Source organism: Oncorhynchus kisutch, linkage group LG25 (genome assembly GCF_002021735.2).
Source record: "Oncorhynchus kisutch isolate 150728-3 linkage group LG25, Okis_V2, whole genome shotgun sequence".
Classification (NCBI taxonomy): Eukaryota; Metazoa; Chordata; class Actinopteri; order Salmoniformes; family Salmonidae; genus Oncorhynchus; species Oncorhynchus kisutch.
Genome location: NC_034198.2, coordinates 37,300,734 through 37,316,811, shown reverse-complemented (window position 1 = coordinate 37,316,811; position 16,078 = coordinate 37,300,734). Strand labels below are relative to the sequence as shown.

At 42.8% G+C, this 16,078-nt stretch overlaps 1 protein-coding gene across 2 annotated transcripts in view; it reads left to right on the top strand.

Annotated features, from left to right (window-relative positions):
- LOC109870108 (nuclear protein localization protein 4 homolog) overlaps window positions 1-16,078 on the top strand; it is a 28,983-nt gene continuing 12,905 nt past the window's right edge. The window contains exons 1-10 of one of the 2 annotated variants that reach the window (XM_031804722.1): window positions 1-140; window positions 406-454; window positions 1,546-1,626; window positions 4,063-4,172; window positions 4,351-4,581; window positions 10,759-10,807; window positions 10,913-11,007; window positions 11,285-11,408; window positions 12,462-12,641; window positions 13,540-13,626. In XM_031804722.1, the coding sequence (XP_031660582.1) occupies window positions 4-140; window positions 406-454; window positions 1,546-1,626; window positions 4,063-4,172; window positions 4,351-4,581; window positions 10,759-10,807; window positions 10,913-11,007; window positions 11,285-11,408; window positions 12,462-12,641; window positions 13,540-13,626 (1,143 nt within the window). In that variant the 5' untranslated portion in view covers window positions 1-3. Of the gene's footprint in view, window positions 141-189; window positions 291-405; window positions 455-1,545; window positions 1,627-4,062; window positions 4,173-4,350; window positions 4,582-10,758; window positions 10,808-10,912; window positions 11,008-11,284; window positions 11,409-12,461; window positions 12,642-13,539; window positions 13,627-16,078 lie in introns of those variants that run through there. The other variant, XM_031804723.1, reaches the window with a different exon arrangement.

Genomic DNA, 16,078 nt, shown 5'->3' with positions numbered 1-16,078 from the left:
ATTATGACTTTTGTAAGTAGTGACGTCCCTTTCACTTCGCCGCTTCCTCTTTTCTCTAATGAGCACAGTAAAGCAGGCCGAAATGGCTCCTACAAAAAGTTTAGGGCTTGTCAATTTGAACAACAGCCAACAAATTACTGGTATTTTTGTTGTTGTTATCCCTTCATTTCAATTAAATGTGGTTACTTTATCGAGGGCGTAATAACCTGGAAATCTTGCTAAAAATAAAGTGGCGGAAAGATTTTATATTGATTGTTTCACTCGGGCGATTGATGAGGAGGGACACTAGGGTACGGACTTGTTAGCGTGTAACGCCCGGTGTTTGAATTGTGGGATGGAGTTTTGTTGACTCTTGTCCAGTCAGTCAATTTTTAATCTCTGACATCGGTCTATTTTGTTACACAGCGAAATACATCGGGAGCACAAAACCCGAACATCAATGGCAGAAAATATGGTAAGTGTGACAACACATTGTAGTTATTGATAAAATATTGTGTATTGTTAGCCGGCTAGGTAGCTAACTTCGCTAGCTAACGTTAACGTAGTCTGATTGTCGGAGTGATGAGGCAGCAGAATTAGCCACTTGCTAGCATCAGTACTAGAATGACAAGGCCTAGATAACTGCTAACTCACTGTTAGCAAGCTTAACTGGTCAGAAATGTTTTGAATTCAAATGTGCCCGTATGTACTGTTGTTTTTAGTTAAAACTATCTTATTTAATAAACGAGGTCGTAGTATATTAACTTAATAACGTTATCTTTGTAACGTTGTTGGATAAAAAAGAAAATGCGTGGACGTTCACTTTGAGAAAGGGCACATTGTTGACTTTGTTAACTAGCTAGTTAGCTACATACAGTACCTGTGGTTAGCAAGCTAACTGGTTTTATCAACATAACCCTGGCCTCTACTTTTTTTTTTGTTGCAGGAAAGAAGCAACAGTTAGCTAAATTTGGAGAAATAAAAGCTAGTCAGTGTTCATAGCTTGTATTCAACTTGTGGCAGAAAAAATTACTAGCAAACATTAACTTAGTTAGCCACAATATCGGCTAGCTAACTTTAGCTAGTGTTGTTATCTTTGCTCATTCGAGGTAAAACAATCCAACTAAGTTAGCTTATGACCTGAAAACCAGTCACTGGTATTTTAGCCGGCCCATGTCATGATATAAGCTGATCGTGTCATTTAAAATTCCCAACTAACTAAACTAGCTACTGTTCATTTAATATCACAACCACGTTATTGCTTGTGAATTATGACCCCGTGTGTCATGATAAATATGAACGACAATGGTGTCAACGACCCTCCACCCATATTTATGCACTGTCATGGTCCACACACTGTTCAGCTAGTCTCTTTCAATCTAACTAGCTACAGCAGTGTCATGTTTTCAGTGGGTTGCCGGTAACCAGCTCATGGTTAATCAAATTAGCTAATGAGTCATGACCAATATGGTTTCCCCAATGGATGTATTTGGTTTGGCAAAGCAATCTAAATTCAAGGAAACAACAATATGATGTGGAGAATGTAATGTTTTTCCTAATTTGCAGATCATCAGGGTTCAGTCCCCGAACGGGATGAAGAAGATCCCTGCCACCAAGAAGGAGACAGCAGCCGCTTTCCTCAATAAGGTATTAAAGTATGGATGCATGATATGAAGACAAACATTGGCTCTCAGTGGTACTCTAGGCTATATGGGTGGGCCGTGTACAACAAACAGTACTTCCCACAAACACATGGGAAACTTGTAGTTGTTTCTGTCATTCTGTTGTCATATTCATAGCACATTCTTTCCAACTGTGCTATTGACCAGCTAGCATCAGAAGATGGACATTTGTCTTTATCTCCCTGTGCCTAGCCTGTGCTCAACCTCTGTTAATTTATGTATGAAGCAGGCAGATATTTCAGTGTTCCCCCCCCCCCCCCCCCCCCTGCCTGTGCAGTTAATGGCATCCACTGTTGATGGATCTGATGCATGGCTCAGCAGAGATCTGTGTGTGTGTAGGGAAAGTTGTGAGTTATGTGGAGAGATAATGGTGTGCAATGCAATGTTTTTAAACAGCGTGCTATCAATAGATTCACCACGGCAGCTGCTTGCTATCCTGCCAGGATAAAACCCCTTGGGAGTACCTAGCTACCTTCCAGTAAGGGTTTTCCATTCCAAATCCACTTCATCTAGCCAGATTGTGTTTGGATGAAATGGATATGAATGTCTAACTCTGGCTTAGCAGCATTTAGATAATGACAGTGAAATATGGGCAACGCCTTGGGCACAAATGGACCTCAGTGACTGCGAGACAGTATTGGGTAGGAAATCTTAAGTGGGAGTCAAATTTCCACATCAAATGGCTGAATCAGGAGTGGCCGGCTGTTCGGTCACCGTGGAGAAGGGTTGTCTGCGGCAGTGCCTTATTAAAAATGCATGTCTTTGAGTTAAAAAAAGAAAGAAATGTGTGGCAGATCAATGAGGGTATTTTTTTATTCCCTGGTCTCAGATGTACAGTCACTCAGTCAGTGATGGGGAGAGATGGAAATGGAGAGTTGGCATGAAGAGCTCAGAGAGGCGTTAATTAACCCATAAGAGTCTAAGCTGGGTGGGAAGGGTGTGGGTATAGGAAGCTATGTGGAATTGTGTGAGAAGGTTATACCAAGGATCATTTTGCTATTTGATTTAGAATTTTAAGACCACTCGAGGTATCTTTTTTTTTGGGGGGGGGGGGGCTTTCTGCTATTATCGAATAACATATTCACTACATGGAACAACAGATAGCGCCCCCCCCCCCCCCCCCAAAAAAAAGGAAGTTGGTTCTGAAGTGTCTGTCCTCTATCTGAGAGATGTATAAGAAATATCAGGAAATACACACACAACCGGTCAAAAGTTTTAGAAAACCTACTCATTAAAGGGGTTTTCTTTATTTGTACTATTTTCTACATTGTTTAATGATAGTGAAGACATCAAAACTATGAAATAACACATATGAAGACATGTATTAACCAAAAAAGGGTTAAACAAATCTAAATATATTTGAGATTCTTCAAAGTAGCCACCCTTTGCCTTGACAGATATGTACACGCTTGACATTCTCTTAACCAGCTTCATGAGGTAGTCACCTGGAATGCATTTCAATTAACCGGTGTGCCTTCTTAAAAGTTAATTTGTGGAATTGCCACAAACTGTTGCCACAAAGTTAGAACCACATAATTGTCTAGAATGTCATTATATGCTGTAGCATTAAGATTTCCCTTCGCTAGAACTAAGGGGCCTAGCCTGAACCATGAAAAACAGCCCCAAACCAGGATTCCTCCTCCACCAATTCACTGAGCACTTCTCGAAGGCCATTCTACTGCCAATGTTTGTCTAGGGTGATGTGTGGGGCTGAAATAACTGAACCACTCGTTTTGATGGGGTGTCCACATACTTTTGTATGTATGTGCTTTAACCTTCCAGTTTGACAACATGGACATCCTCCGTCTTTAATGTTTTTCCTGCTGATCGCTTGGAATTGTGACTTATCCTTTGTTGGTGAGATGTGACCAACAGTACAACAGAGTTGACTCTCTTTGCACCACTAAAGCATTATGGATTTGATTAAATGCAAGAAAGCCCACTTAGGCTCAGCGGAAGTACACAGAGGACTTGGATAGATCTTGGATGTCTCTGCGATAATGACCGTGGATCAGGCAACTCTGACAGTCTTACTTTCTCCTCTGTCAGCCTGTTGTTTGGTAATCCGCTTTGACAGTTTAATGGGTAGTGAAAATAAGTGGAGTGAACACTGTGTTAAACACACAGTTGATAGAAGGATTAGCGAGACATGAGTGATCTTCACAACCAGATTTCATACAATCTTTGTTTTCCCTTTTTTTAAATTTTTTTTATGGACTTTTAATAGACAATTAGACACTTTACTTTATACTACTCTCATGATGTGCCATGCTCCAGGAGACAAGTGGCCCTACTTAACCCTCAACTAAAGCTCATCGTTATCTAGTCTCTTCCCACAGCCGTGCCATGAGTCTGGCAAGCGAGACAGGACTAATCGTCATTACTCTGTTTCTACTGTCAGGTGGGCAAAGAGTTTGGATTCCCCTCCAACGGCTTCACCATCTTCCTGAACCGTAACAAGACTGACGAGATCCAGTCCCAGAATAAGACCCTCAGCCTGCTGAAGATCAAGTGAGTTAGGAGCAACATTGAGTTGTTACTATTAGACCTATTACATGCATCACTAGTCGTTAGACTGCTCCATTCAGCTAGCTACACATGTTGTCATCAATATCGTCACTACAGCATTTTATCTTGGATTGTCATTATGCTCATTGTGTGGGTGAATTTAATTCTTCCCTCCCTCTAGACATGGAGACATGCTCTACCTATACCCCTCGGGCTCCCCGGGACCGGCAGGAGAGACCATGGACCTGGCCACGCCTCACTCGTCATCACTACCCTCTACCTCCCATTCGTCCTCTTCTTCATCGTCCATGATGTCTCGCTCCCACTCGGCGCCCCAAATCTCAGAGGACGAGATCGACCAGTACCTGGCCAAGCAGGAGGGAAAGATCTACAGGAATAAAGATCCACAGCTGTAAGAGTTTTATATACTTCCTGAATGTTGTATTTAAGCAAAGATCTACAGGAATAAAGATCCACAGCTGTAAGAGCTTTATATACTTCCTGTATGTTGTATTTAAGCAAAGATCTACAGGAATAAAGATCCACAGCTGTAAGAGCTTTATATACTTCCTGTATGTTGTATTTAAGCAAAGATCTACAGGAATAAAGATCCACAGCTGTAAGAGCTTTATATACTTCCTGTATGTTGTATTTAAGCAAAGATCTAGAGGAACAGTGATCCACAGCTGTAAGATTTATATACAATACCAGTCACAAGTTTGGACACCTATTTTCTACATTGTAGAATTATAGTGAAGATGTCACAACTATGAAATAACACATATGGAATCATGTAGTAACCAAAAAGTGTAAAACAAATCAAAATATATTTGAGATTCTTCAAAGTAGCCACCCTTTGCCTTGATGACAGCTTTGGATAACCAGCTTCATGAGGTAGTCACCTGGAATGAATTTCAGTTAACAGGTGTTCCTTGTTCATTTGTGGAATTTATTTCCTTTAATAATACGTTATGAGCCAATCAGTTGTGTTGTGACAAGGTAGGGGTGGTATACAGAAGATGGCCTTATTTGGTAAAAGACCAAGTCCATATTAATGCGTTATGAGCCAATCAGTTGTGTTGTGACAAGGTAGGGGTGGTATACAGAAGATGGCCTTATTTGGTAAAAGACCAAGTCCATATTAATGCGTTATGAGCCAATCAGTTGTGTTGTGACAAGGTAGGGGTGGTATACAGAAGATGGCCTTATTTGGTAAAAGACCAAGTCCATATTAATGCGTTATGAGCCAATCAGTTGTGTTGTGACAAGGTAGGGGTGGTATACAGAAGATGGCCTTATTTGGTAAAAGACCAAGTCCATATTAATGCGTTATGAGCCAATCAGTTGTGTTGTGACAAGGTAGGGGTGGTATACAGAAGATGGCCTTATTTGGTAAAAGACCAAGTCCATATTAGGGCAAGAACAGTCCATCATTACTTTAAAACATGAAGGTCAGACAATATGGAAAACGTCAAGAACTTTGAAAGTCTCTTCGAGTGCAGTCTCTTCGAGTGCAGTTGCAAAAACCTTCAAGAGTTATGATGACACTCCCTCTCCATAAGGATTGCCCAGAGTTAACTCTGCTGCAAAGGATAAGTTCATTAGAGTTACCAGCCTCAGAAATTGCATACCAAATAAATGCTTCAGAGTTCAAGTAACAGACACACCTCAACATCAACTGTTCAGAGGAGACTGTGTGAATCAGGCCATCATGGTCGAATTGCTGCAAAGAAACCACTAAAGGACACCGATAAGAAGACTTAATTGGGCCAAGAAACTTGAGCAATGGACAATAGACCGGTGGAAATCTGTCCTTTGGTCTGATGAGTCCAAATTAGACATTTTTGGTTCCAACTGCCATGACGTTGTGAGACAGAGCAGGTGAACGGATGTTCTCTGCATGTGTGGTTCCCACCGTGAAGCATTGAGGAGGAGGCCTGATGGTGTGGGGGGGCTTTTCTTTTATTTTGAATTCAAGGTCACACTTAACCAGCATGGATACCACAGCATTCTGCAGCGATACGTCATCCCATCTGGTTTGCGCTTAGTGGGACTATCATTTGTTTTGCAACAGGACAATGACCCAACACACCTCCAGGTTGAGTAAGGGATATTTGACACAGAAGGAGAGTGATTGAGTGCTGCATCAGATGACCTGTCCTCCACAATCATCCGACCTCAACCCAATTGAGATGGTTTGGGATGAGTTCGACCGCATGGTGAAGGAAATGCAGCCAACAAGTGCTCAGCATATGTGGGAACTCCTTCAAGACTTTTGGAAAAGCATTCCAGGTGAAGTTGGTTAAGAGAATGCCAAGAGTGTGCAAAGCTGTCAATGCCAAGGGTGGCTACTTTGAAGAATCTCAAATATAAAATATAGCAGGTGCTATTTTACGCAACCGGGATTTTAATCCAGGATAGGGGTCTCTGCTCTAACCAAGAAGATCTTGATCTTGACATCTAGCTACTTATCATGAGCTGGATATAATTTAGGTATACATATAGTTAAAAGCAGTGGCTGTCGGTATTTCAAAATGCCCCAGTATAAGCGGTATTTCGCTCAAGTCTTCCACAGTCATATATTTTTTTATTTTACCTTTATTTAACTAGGCAAGTCAGTTAAGAACAAATTCTTATTTTCAATGACGGCCTAGGAACAGTGGGTTAACTACCTGTTCAGGGGCAGAACGACAGATTTGTACCTTGTCAGCTCGGGGGTTTGAACTCGCAACCTTCCGGTCTACTAGTCCAACGCTCTAACCACTAGGCTACCCTGCCGCCCCATATATATAGTAGCATTAGGCATCTGGAATCTGCTTTGGGCGAGTGACATTTTTTGTCCCGAAGACTACTGTTAATTGACATTGGACTCGAGTGTTACTTGTGTACTGCGGTTTAGGGACTCGAAACAAAACAAAAGATACCTAGCCATGTGATCAGTTATTCTCCTTACATTTCTCCTTTTCCCTCTGTTACGTGTCGCTCACTCATCTTCAATCTGACGCTCTTTTTTTTTACACACATCCAAGCTCTGCTCCTGCCTACAGAAATGACTGATGGGATACACTAACAGAATCTGTAGAAGAGCTACATTCCTTGCCAAATAAAGTCTGCTTGATCACACATTCAAAATGGACTGGTTGATTTAAAGTATGGAACTGTGTGTTCCAACCACAAGCTGCCGTTTTGGAGTAATAGATTTGGGCTTTTTTTTGTTTTTGCGAACTGCTACAGTGTAGCAGAATAGGTTACACTGCCCCAGGTTCCAGACTGAAATATGCAACAATAACATTGTTTTGAAGAAGGCAAGTTGCTTATTCATTAGCCAAGGGGCCTAGTTTGGTTTCTTGTTTTAACAAAAGCCTGCCCATCTAGTTTTAAGCTCACTAATCAAACAAAAATCTCTGAAACTGGAAACACTTATCTCCCTCACTAGCTTTAAGCACCAACTGTCAGAGCAGCTCACAGATTACTGCACCTGTACATAGCCCACCTATAATTTAGCCCAAACAACTACCTCTTTCCCAACTGTATTTAATTTTTATTTATTTATTTATTTTGCTCCTTTGCACTCCATTATTTTTATTTCTACTTTGCACATTCTTCCATTGCAAAACTACCATTCCAGTATTTTACTTGCTATATTGTATTTACTTTGCCATCATGGCCTTTTTTGCCTTTACCTCCCTTCTCACCTCATTTGCTCACATTGTATATAGACTTGTTTATACTGCATTATTGACTGTATGTTTGTTTTTACTCCATGTGTAACTCTGTGTCGTTTTATCTGTCGAACTGCTTTGCTTTATCTTGGCCAGGTCGCAATTGTAAATGAGAACTTGTTCTCAACTTGCCTACCTGGTTAAATAAAGGTAAAATAAAAAATAAATAAAATAAAAACAGGGGGAAAAGAAACCTACTGGTTAAAAGGGGAGGCATTTGAGTGTTCTAATGCTGTTAATTGGAGGCACAGCTAGAACAATGAGACAGATATTTCACCGGATGTAGAAATGTGAAGCATCCGCCTGGCGTTTCCACTCACTACCAAATATGGTAGTGGGAGAAGATAAAAACAGAGGGATTTTAGCTCACATTCTGCTATTTTTATTTTTTTCTTCGATTTTTAAACACTCGATGTCAATATAGATCTCGCCGGTCTCAACGTCAACAGTGAAGAGGCAACTCCGGGATGCTGGCCTTCTAGGCAGAGTTCCTCTGTCCGGTCTCAACGTCAACAGTGAAGAGGCAACTCCGGGATGCTGGCCTTCTAGGCAGAGTTCCTCTGTCCGGTCTCAACGTCAACAGTGAAGAGGCAACTCCGGGATGCTGCCCTTCTAGGCAGAGTTCCTCTGTCCAGTCTCAACGTCAACAGTGAAGAGGCAACTCCGGGATGCTGCCCTTCTAGGCAGAGTTCCTATGTCCAGTGTCTGTGTTCTTTTGCCCATCTTAATATTTTATTTTTATTGGCCAGTCTGAGATATGGCTTTTTCTTTGCAACTCTGCCCAGAAGGCCAGTATCCCAGGATTGCCTCTTCACTGTTGACGTAGAGACTGGTGTTTTGCAGGGTACTATTTAACGAAGCTGCCAGTTGAGGACTTGTGAGGCGTCTTTCTCTCACTAGACACTCCAATGTACTTGCTCAGTTGTGCACCGGGGCCTCCCACACTTTCTATTCTGGTTAGAGACAATTTCTTTGTTTCTCGCCATTTTGACCCTGTAATCAAACCCATAAATGCTGATGCTCCAAATACTCAATTAGTCTAAAGAAGGCCAGTTTTATTGCTTCTTGAATGAGGACAACAGTTTTCAGCTGTGCTAACATAATTGTAAAGGGGTTGCACAATGTGCCATTGGAACACAGGAGTGATGGTTGCTGATAATGGGCCTCTGTACGCCTATGTAGATATTCCATAAAAAAAATAAGCAGTTTCCAGCTACAGTGGTCATTTAACAATGTCTACACTTTTAATGGACCCCAAACTTGTGTGTGTGTTTATATATATATATTGAAAAAAAATGTGAAAAAAAAATATTGAAATTTTTTCATATTTTTTTTCAACCTAACTTACGTTACATAAACTGCAATGAAAATCGGTGGTCAGCTAGCTAGAAGCTGGTCTTTAATCGCAATACGTACCGTTATTTTCCAGTCCATTTTAAATGTTGTGCCCAAAGTTAGGGGGTGTCTGATGTTTGGGGGGAAATTAGCTAGGCCATTGACAATGCCTGCATATCAACTGCAATAATGTCTGTAGTCGGGTGTTAGTGATGACGCTTTATATCCGTGGCCAAATAATGTGAAAGATGCATCAATTAATTAATCCAATGTATTTATAAAGCTCTTTTTACACCAGCACTTGTTACAAAGTGCTTATACGGAAACCCAGTCGAAAACCCCAAAAAGCAAGCAATGCAGATGTTGCCGCGGTGGCTGTCCTGTAACGTTAGCAAGGCCGCGGTGGCTGTCCTGTAACGTTAGCAAGGCCGCGGTGGCTGTCCTGTAACGTTAGCAAGGCCGCGGTGGCTGTCCTGTAACGTTAGCGAGGCCGCGGTGGCTGTCCTGTAACGTTAGCGAGGCCGCGGTGGCTGTCCTGTAACGTTGGCGAGGCCGCGGTGGCTGTCCTGTAACGTTAGCGAGGCCGCGGTGGCTGTCCTGTAACGTTGGCGAGGCCGCGGTGGCTGTAACGTTGGCAAGGCCGCGGTGGCTGTAACGTTGGCAAGGCCGCGGTGGCTGTCCTGTAATGTTAGCGAGGCCGCGGTGGCTGTCCTGTAACGTTGGCGAGGCCGCGGTGGCTGTAACGTTGGCAAGGCCGCGGTGGCTGTAACGTTGGCGAGGCCGCGGTGGCTGTAACGTTGGCGAGGCCGCGGTGGCTGTAACGTTGGCGAGGCCGCGGTGGCTGTAACGTTGGCGAGGCCGCGGTGGCTGTAACGTTGGCAAGGCCGCGGTGGCTGTCCTGTAATGTTAGCGAGGCCGCGGTGGCTGTCCTGTAACGTTAGCGAGGCCGCGGTGGCTGTCCTGTAACGTTGGCGAGGCCGCGGTGGCTGTAACGTTGGCGAGGCCGCGGTGGCTGTAACGTTGGCGAGGCCGCGGTGGCTGTAACGTTGGCGAGGCCGCGGTGGCTGTAACGTTGGCGAGGCCGCGGTGGCTGTAACGTTGGCGAGGCCGCGGTGGCTGTAACGTTGGCGAGGCCGCGGTGGCTGTAACGTTGGCGAGGCCGCGGTGGCTGTAACGTTGGCGAGGCCGCGGTGGCTGTCCTGTAACGTTCACAACTGCATTGTGATTTGAATTTTGTGGAGGTACATTTTTTACTTAACTTTGAGGAATGAATTTAGTTTAAATGTTCACACCCATAACAGGAGCATCGATCCTACAACTAAGATATTTATATACATAAAGATCTATAGGAGCAGAGATATTTATATACATAAAGATCTATAGGAGCAGAGATATTTATATACATAAAGATCTATAGGAGCAGAGATATTTATATACATAAAGATCTATAGGAGCAGAGATATTTATATACATAAAGATATTGTATTAAGCCATTCAATTGTATCAGTGTATTGATTCAGTTCTTGTTTCAGGTGTCGACATGGATCGATGGGAAAGTGCGTGCACTGTGTGCCCCTAGAGGTAAGTGCTCTTTCCTCCTCACTTCGTCCAACAATTGACTGTGATGCTTAAAAACATTTTACGTGTCAACTTTGCTGTGAATTTTAATTGTTGTCTATCTGCCAGCCTTTTGACGAAGAGTACCTGAGTCATCTAGAGCCACCTGTCAAACACATGTCATTCCATGCCTACATCCGCAAGCTGACAGGAGGCGCTGACAAGTGAGTGGCTCTAGCCTGTAGCCTGGTTCTAGATCTGTCTGTATTGTCTTGGCAACATGTTTGTCATGACGATATCAAAAGAATATACACTCTGTATTCAAGTGAGTGGCTCTAGCCTGTAGCCTGGTTCTAGATCTGTCTGTATTGTCTTGGCAACATGTTTGTCATGACGATATCAAAAGAATATACACTCTGTATTCTCTGCTCTTCTCCAGCAGGAGGATTGGCCACATCCACAAGCTCTTTGTCTTTATTCAAATCTTATTTTCCTCTACAGAGGGAAGTTTGTGGCCCTGGAGAACATCAGCTGTAAGATCAAGTCGGGCTGCGAGGGCCACCCTCCCTGGCCAGAGGGGATCTGCACCAAGTGCCAGCCCAGCGCCATCACCCTCAATAGACAAGTACACCCTATAACTCTCTCCACTTTACTGCCAAGGGTCCACCTCAATACTCTTCTTTACTGCCAAGGGTCCATCTCAATACTCCTCTTTACTGCCAAGGGTCCATCTCAATACTCCTCTTTACTGCCAAGGGTCCATCTCAATACTCCTCTTTACTGCCAAGGGTCCATCTCAATACTCCTCTTTACTGCCAAGGGTCCATCTCAATACTCCTCTTTACTGCCAAGGGTCCATCTCAATACTCCTCTTTACTGCCAAGGGTCCATCTCAATACTCCTCTTTACTGCCAAGGGTCCATCTCAATACTCCTCTTTACTGCCAAGGGCCCATCTCAATACTCTTCTTTACTGCCAAGGGTCCATCTCAATACTCCTCTTTACTTCCAAGGGTCCATCTCAATACTCCTCTTTACTTCCAAGGGCCCATCTCAATACTCTTCTTTACTGCCAAGGGTCCATCTCAATACTCTTCTTTACTGCCAAGGGTCCATCTCAATACTCCTCTTTACTGCCAAGGGTCAATCTCAATACTCCTCTTTACTGCCAAGGGTCCATCTCGGGAAGTCTAAAGCGGGGATTCCCAAACTCGGTCCTGGGGGCCCCCCCCTGGGCACATGTTTACATTTGTATTTGTTTTTTGCACTAGCACTATACAGCTGATGTTAAAATAACCATTGAGCTTTAATTATTTGAATGCTCTGTGTAGTGCTAGGGTAAAAAAACTAAATATGCACCTAGAGAGGGGAGTGGGGCAGGACCGAATTTGGCAAACCCTTTTCTAGAGTAGCTCCTCCTCGTTTTCTTGGCTTCATTTAGTCATTGGTTCTCACAGGATGGGTGATAACAAGAAAATGTGGTGGATTGGTGCTTACAAGGCTATTTGATTTCACTTTTACACCTGTCCACTTCAGTCACATCACTTCAGATTAGAAAAGGACACGAGGAGAGGAATCCACTGTAACCTATTGAAATGCACCTCAACGAGGTTTCTCAACCTCGACTCATTTCCTAGTGGAGATGTTGATTTAATAACCCGCCTCATCCCCGCCAACAGAAATACAGACATATAGACAACATCATGTTTGAGAACCACACCATCGCAGACCGTTTCCTGGACTTCTGGAGGAAGACGGGCAGCCAGAGGATGGGCTACCTGTACGGCAGGTACACGGAGCACAAAGACATCCCTCTGGCCATCAGAGCAGAGGTTGCTGCCATCTACGAACCCCCGCAGGTGAGTGTTCAGCGCTCTGGACTCAATCCAATGGTTTGTTAGTGATTTGTAGATGTAGTAAGATTAATTCGCCACAGGATGGCAGTAGGTTCACTTTCAATGGGTAATGGGTGTTGACCAAGTGCTGCTGTTGCAGGAGCAGTATTTATCACAGACTTAAGTAATCAGATCATTGTATCTACACTGAACAAAAATACAAGCGCAACGTGTAAACTGTTGGTTTCATGAGCTGAAATAAAAGATTCCGGAAATGTTCCACGCACACACACACACACACACACAAAGCTTCATCGTCTCAAATGTTGTGCACAGGTGTGTTTACATCCCTGTTAGTAAGCATTTATTCTTTGCCAAGATAATACATCCACCTGACAGATGGCTCCAGATACTTAGCTAGTCTAAAGATGGCCAGTTTTATTGCTTCTTTAATCAGGACAACAGTCTTCAGTTGTGCTAAGATAATTGCAAAAGGGTTTTCTATTGATCAATTAGCCTTTTAAAATGATAAACTTGGATTAGCTGACACAATGTGCCATTGGATCACAGGAGTGATGGTTGCTGATAATGGGCCTCTGTTCGCCTATGTAGATATTCCATATAAAATCAGCCGTTTCCAGCTACAATAGTCATTTACAACATTAACAATGTCTACATTGTATTGCTGATCAATTTGATGTTATTTTAAATGGGCAAAAAAATGTCCTTGTTTTTGAAAATAAAGCACATTTCTAATTGACCCCACACTTTTGAATGTGTGTCTGTGATATACATATTCTTAGGCTATTGGAAACAACTTTTAGCTTGTCCTTTTTCTTTTTCTTTTTTAGAAATGTTTATCCTAGATGTGTTTGATTTAGTTGGTTGAATTTGAGCTCTTGTGAATTCCTCTGTCCATCAGATTGCCACCCAGAACAGTCTTGAGCTGGTAGAGGACCCTAAAGCTGCAGCCGTGGAGGAGATCGCAGCCAAGCTGGGCCTGCGCAAGGTTAGACGACACCACAAGCTAAAAATATGGATTTTATTTTTTTTCCCCATATCCTTTCCCTGATCCAGATGTTGATTCTGCCTAGTACCCTCACATCTCTAAACTGTTGTGCTCTTCAATATGTCCAGCTGACTTAGTGCCACATTTGTATTTTGATGTCACAATGTATCACAGCATTGGAGGGGTAGTATCCTTTTCCATGTACAACCCTTCATCTGGGTCGTACCCCCTTCACTCACAGGGAACAGGTATAGGGTCGTACCCCGTCTCTCAGGGGGAACAGGTATAGGGTCGTACCCCCTTCACTCACGGGGAACAGGTATAGAAGAACATCTGGGTCGTACCCTGTCTCTCAGGGGGAACAGATATAGGAGAACACCTGGGTTGTAATTCCCCGTCAGTCAAGGGGAACAGGTGTAGGAGAACATCTGGGAACAGGTGTAGGAGAACATCTGGGTTGTATTCCCCGTCACTCAGGGGGAACAGGTGTAGGAGAACATCTGGGAACAGGCGTAGGAGAATATCTGGGTTGTACCCCCTCCTCGGGGAACAGGTATAGGAGAACTTCTGGGTCGTATTCCCCATCACTCAGGGGGAACAGGTGTAGGAGAACATCTGGGTTGTTTTCCCCATCACTCAGGGGGAACAGGTATAGGAGAACATCTGGGAACAGGTGTAGGAGAACATCTGGGTTGTATTCCCCGTCACTCAGTGGGAACAGGTTTAGGAGAACGGCTTCTATCTCAAGGCCTTCAGACTGCTAAAGAGCAATCACCAACTCGGAGGCTGCTGCCTACAAGGAGACCTAATCACTGGCCACTTTAACAAATGGATCACTAGTCACTTTATACAATGCCACTTTAATAATGTTTACATACAGTGCCTTGCGAAAGTATTCGGCCCCCTTGAACTTTGTGACCTTTTGCCACATTTCAGGCTTCAAACATAAAGATATAAAACTGTATTTTTTTGTGAAGAATCAACAAGTGGGACACAATCATGAAGTGGAACGACATTTATTGGATATTTCAAACTTTTTTAACAAATCAAAAACTGAAAAATTGGGCGTGCAAAATTATTCAGCCCCTTTACTTTCAGTGCAGCAAACTCTCCAGAAGTTCAGTGAGGATCTCTGAATGATCCAATGTTGACCTAAATGACTAATGATGATAAATACAATCCACCTGTGTGTAATCTAGTCTCCGTATAAATGCACCTGCACTGTGATAGTCTCAGAGGTCCGTTAAAAGCGTAGAGAGCATCATGAAGAACAAGGAACACACCAGGCAGGTCCGAGATACTGTTGTGAAGAAGTTTAAAGCCGGATTTGGATACAAAAAGATTTCCCAAGCTTTAAACATCCCAAGGAGCACTGTGCAAGCGATAATATTGAAATGGAAGGAGTATCAGACCACTGCAAATCTACCAAGACCTGGCCGTCCCTCTAAACTTTCAGCTCATACAAGGAGAAGACTGATCAGAGATGCAGCCAAGAGGCCCATGATCACTCTGGATGAACTGCAGAGATCAACAGCTGAGGTGGGAGATTCTGTCCATGGTACAACAATCAGTCGTATATTGCACAAATCTGGCCTTTATGGAAGAGTGGCAAGAAGAAAGCCATTTCTTAAAGATATCCATAAAAAGTGTTGTTTAAAGTTTGCCACAAGCCACCTGGGAGACACACCAAACATGTGAAGAAGGTGCTCTGGTCAGATGAAACCAAAATTGAACATTTTGGCAACAATGCAAAATGTTATGTTTGGTGTAAAAGCAACACAGCTCATCACCCTGAACACACCATCCCCACTGTCAAACATGGTGGTGGCAGCATCATGGTTTGGGCCTGCTTTTCTTCAGCAGGGACAGGGAAGATGGTTCAAATTGATGGGAAGATGGATGGAGCCAAATACAGGACCATTCTGGAAGAACCTGATGGAGTCTGCAAAAGACCGGAGACTGGGTCGGAGATATGTCTTCCCACAAGACAATGATCCAAAACATAAAGCAAAATCTACAATGGAATGGTTTAAAAATAAACATATCCAGGTGTTGGAATGGTTCAAAAATAAACATATCCAGGTGTTAGAATGGCCAAGTCAAAGTCCAGACCTGAATCCAATCGAGAATCTGTGGAAAGAACTGAAAACTGCTGTTCACAAATGCTCTCCATCCAACCTCACTGAGCTCGAGCTGTTTTGCAAGGAGGAATGGGAAAAAATGTCAGTCTCTCGATGTGCAAAACTGATAGAGACATACCCCAAGCGACAGACTTAAAAAAATATATATATATATGATTTGATTCGATTTGATTTGATTTGATAAAAAAAATATATATATATATTTTATCAAATCAAATCATATATTTTTTTTTATCAAATCATATATATATATATATATATATTTTATCAAATCAAATCATATATTTTTTTTTATCAAATCATATATATAT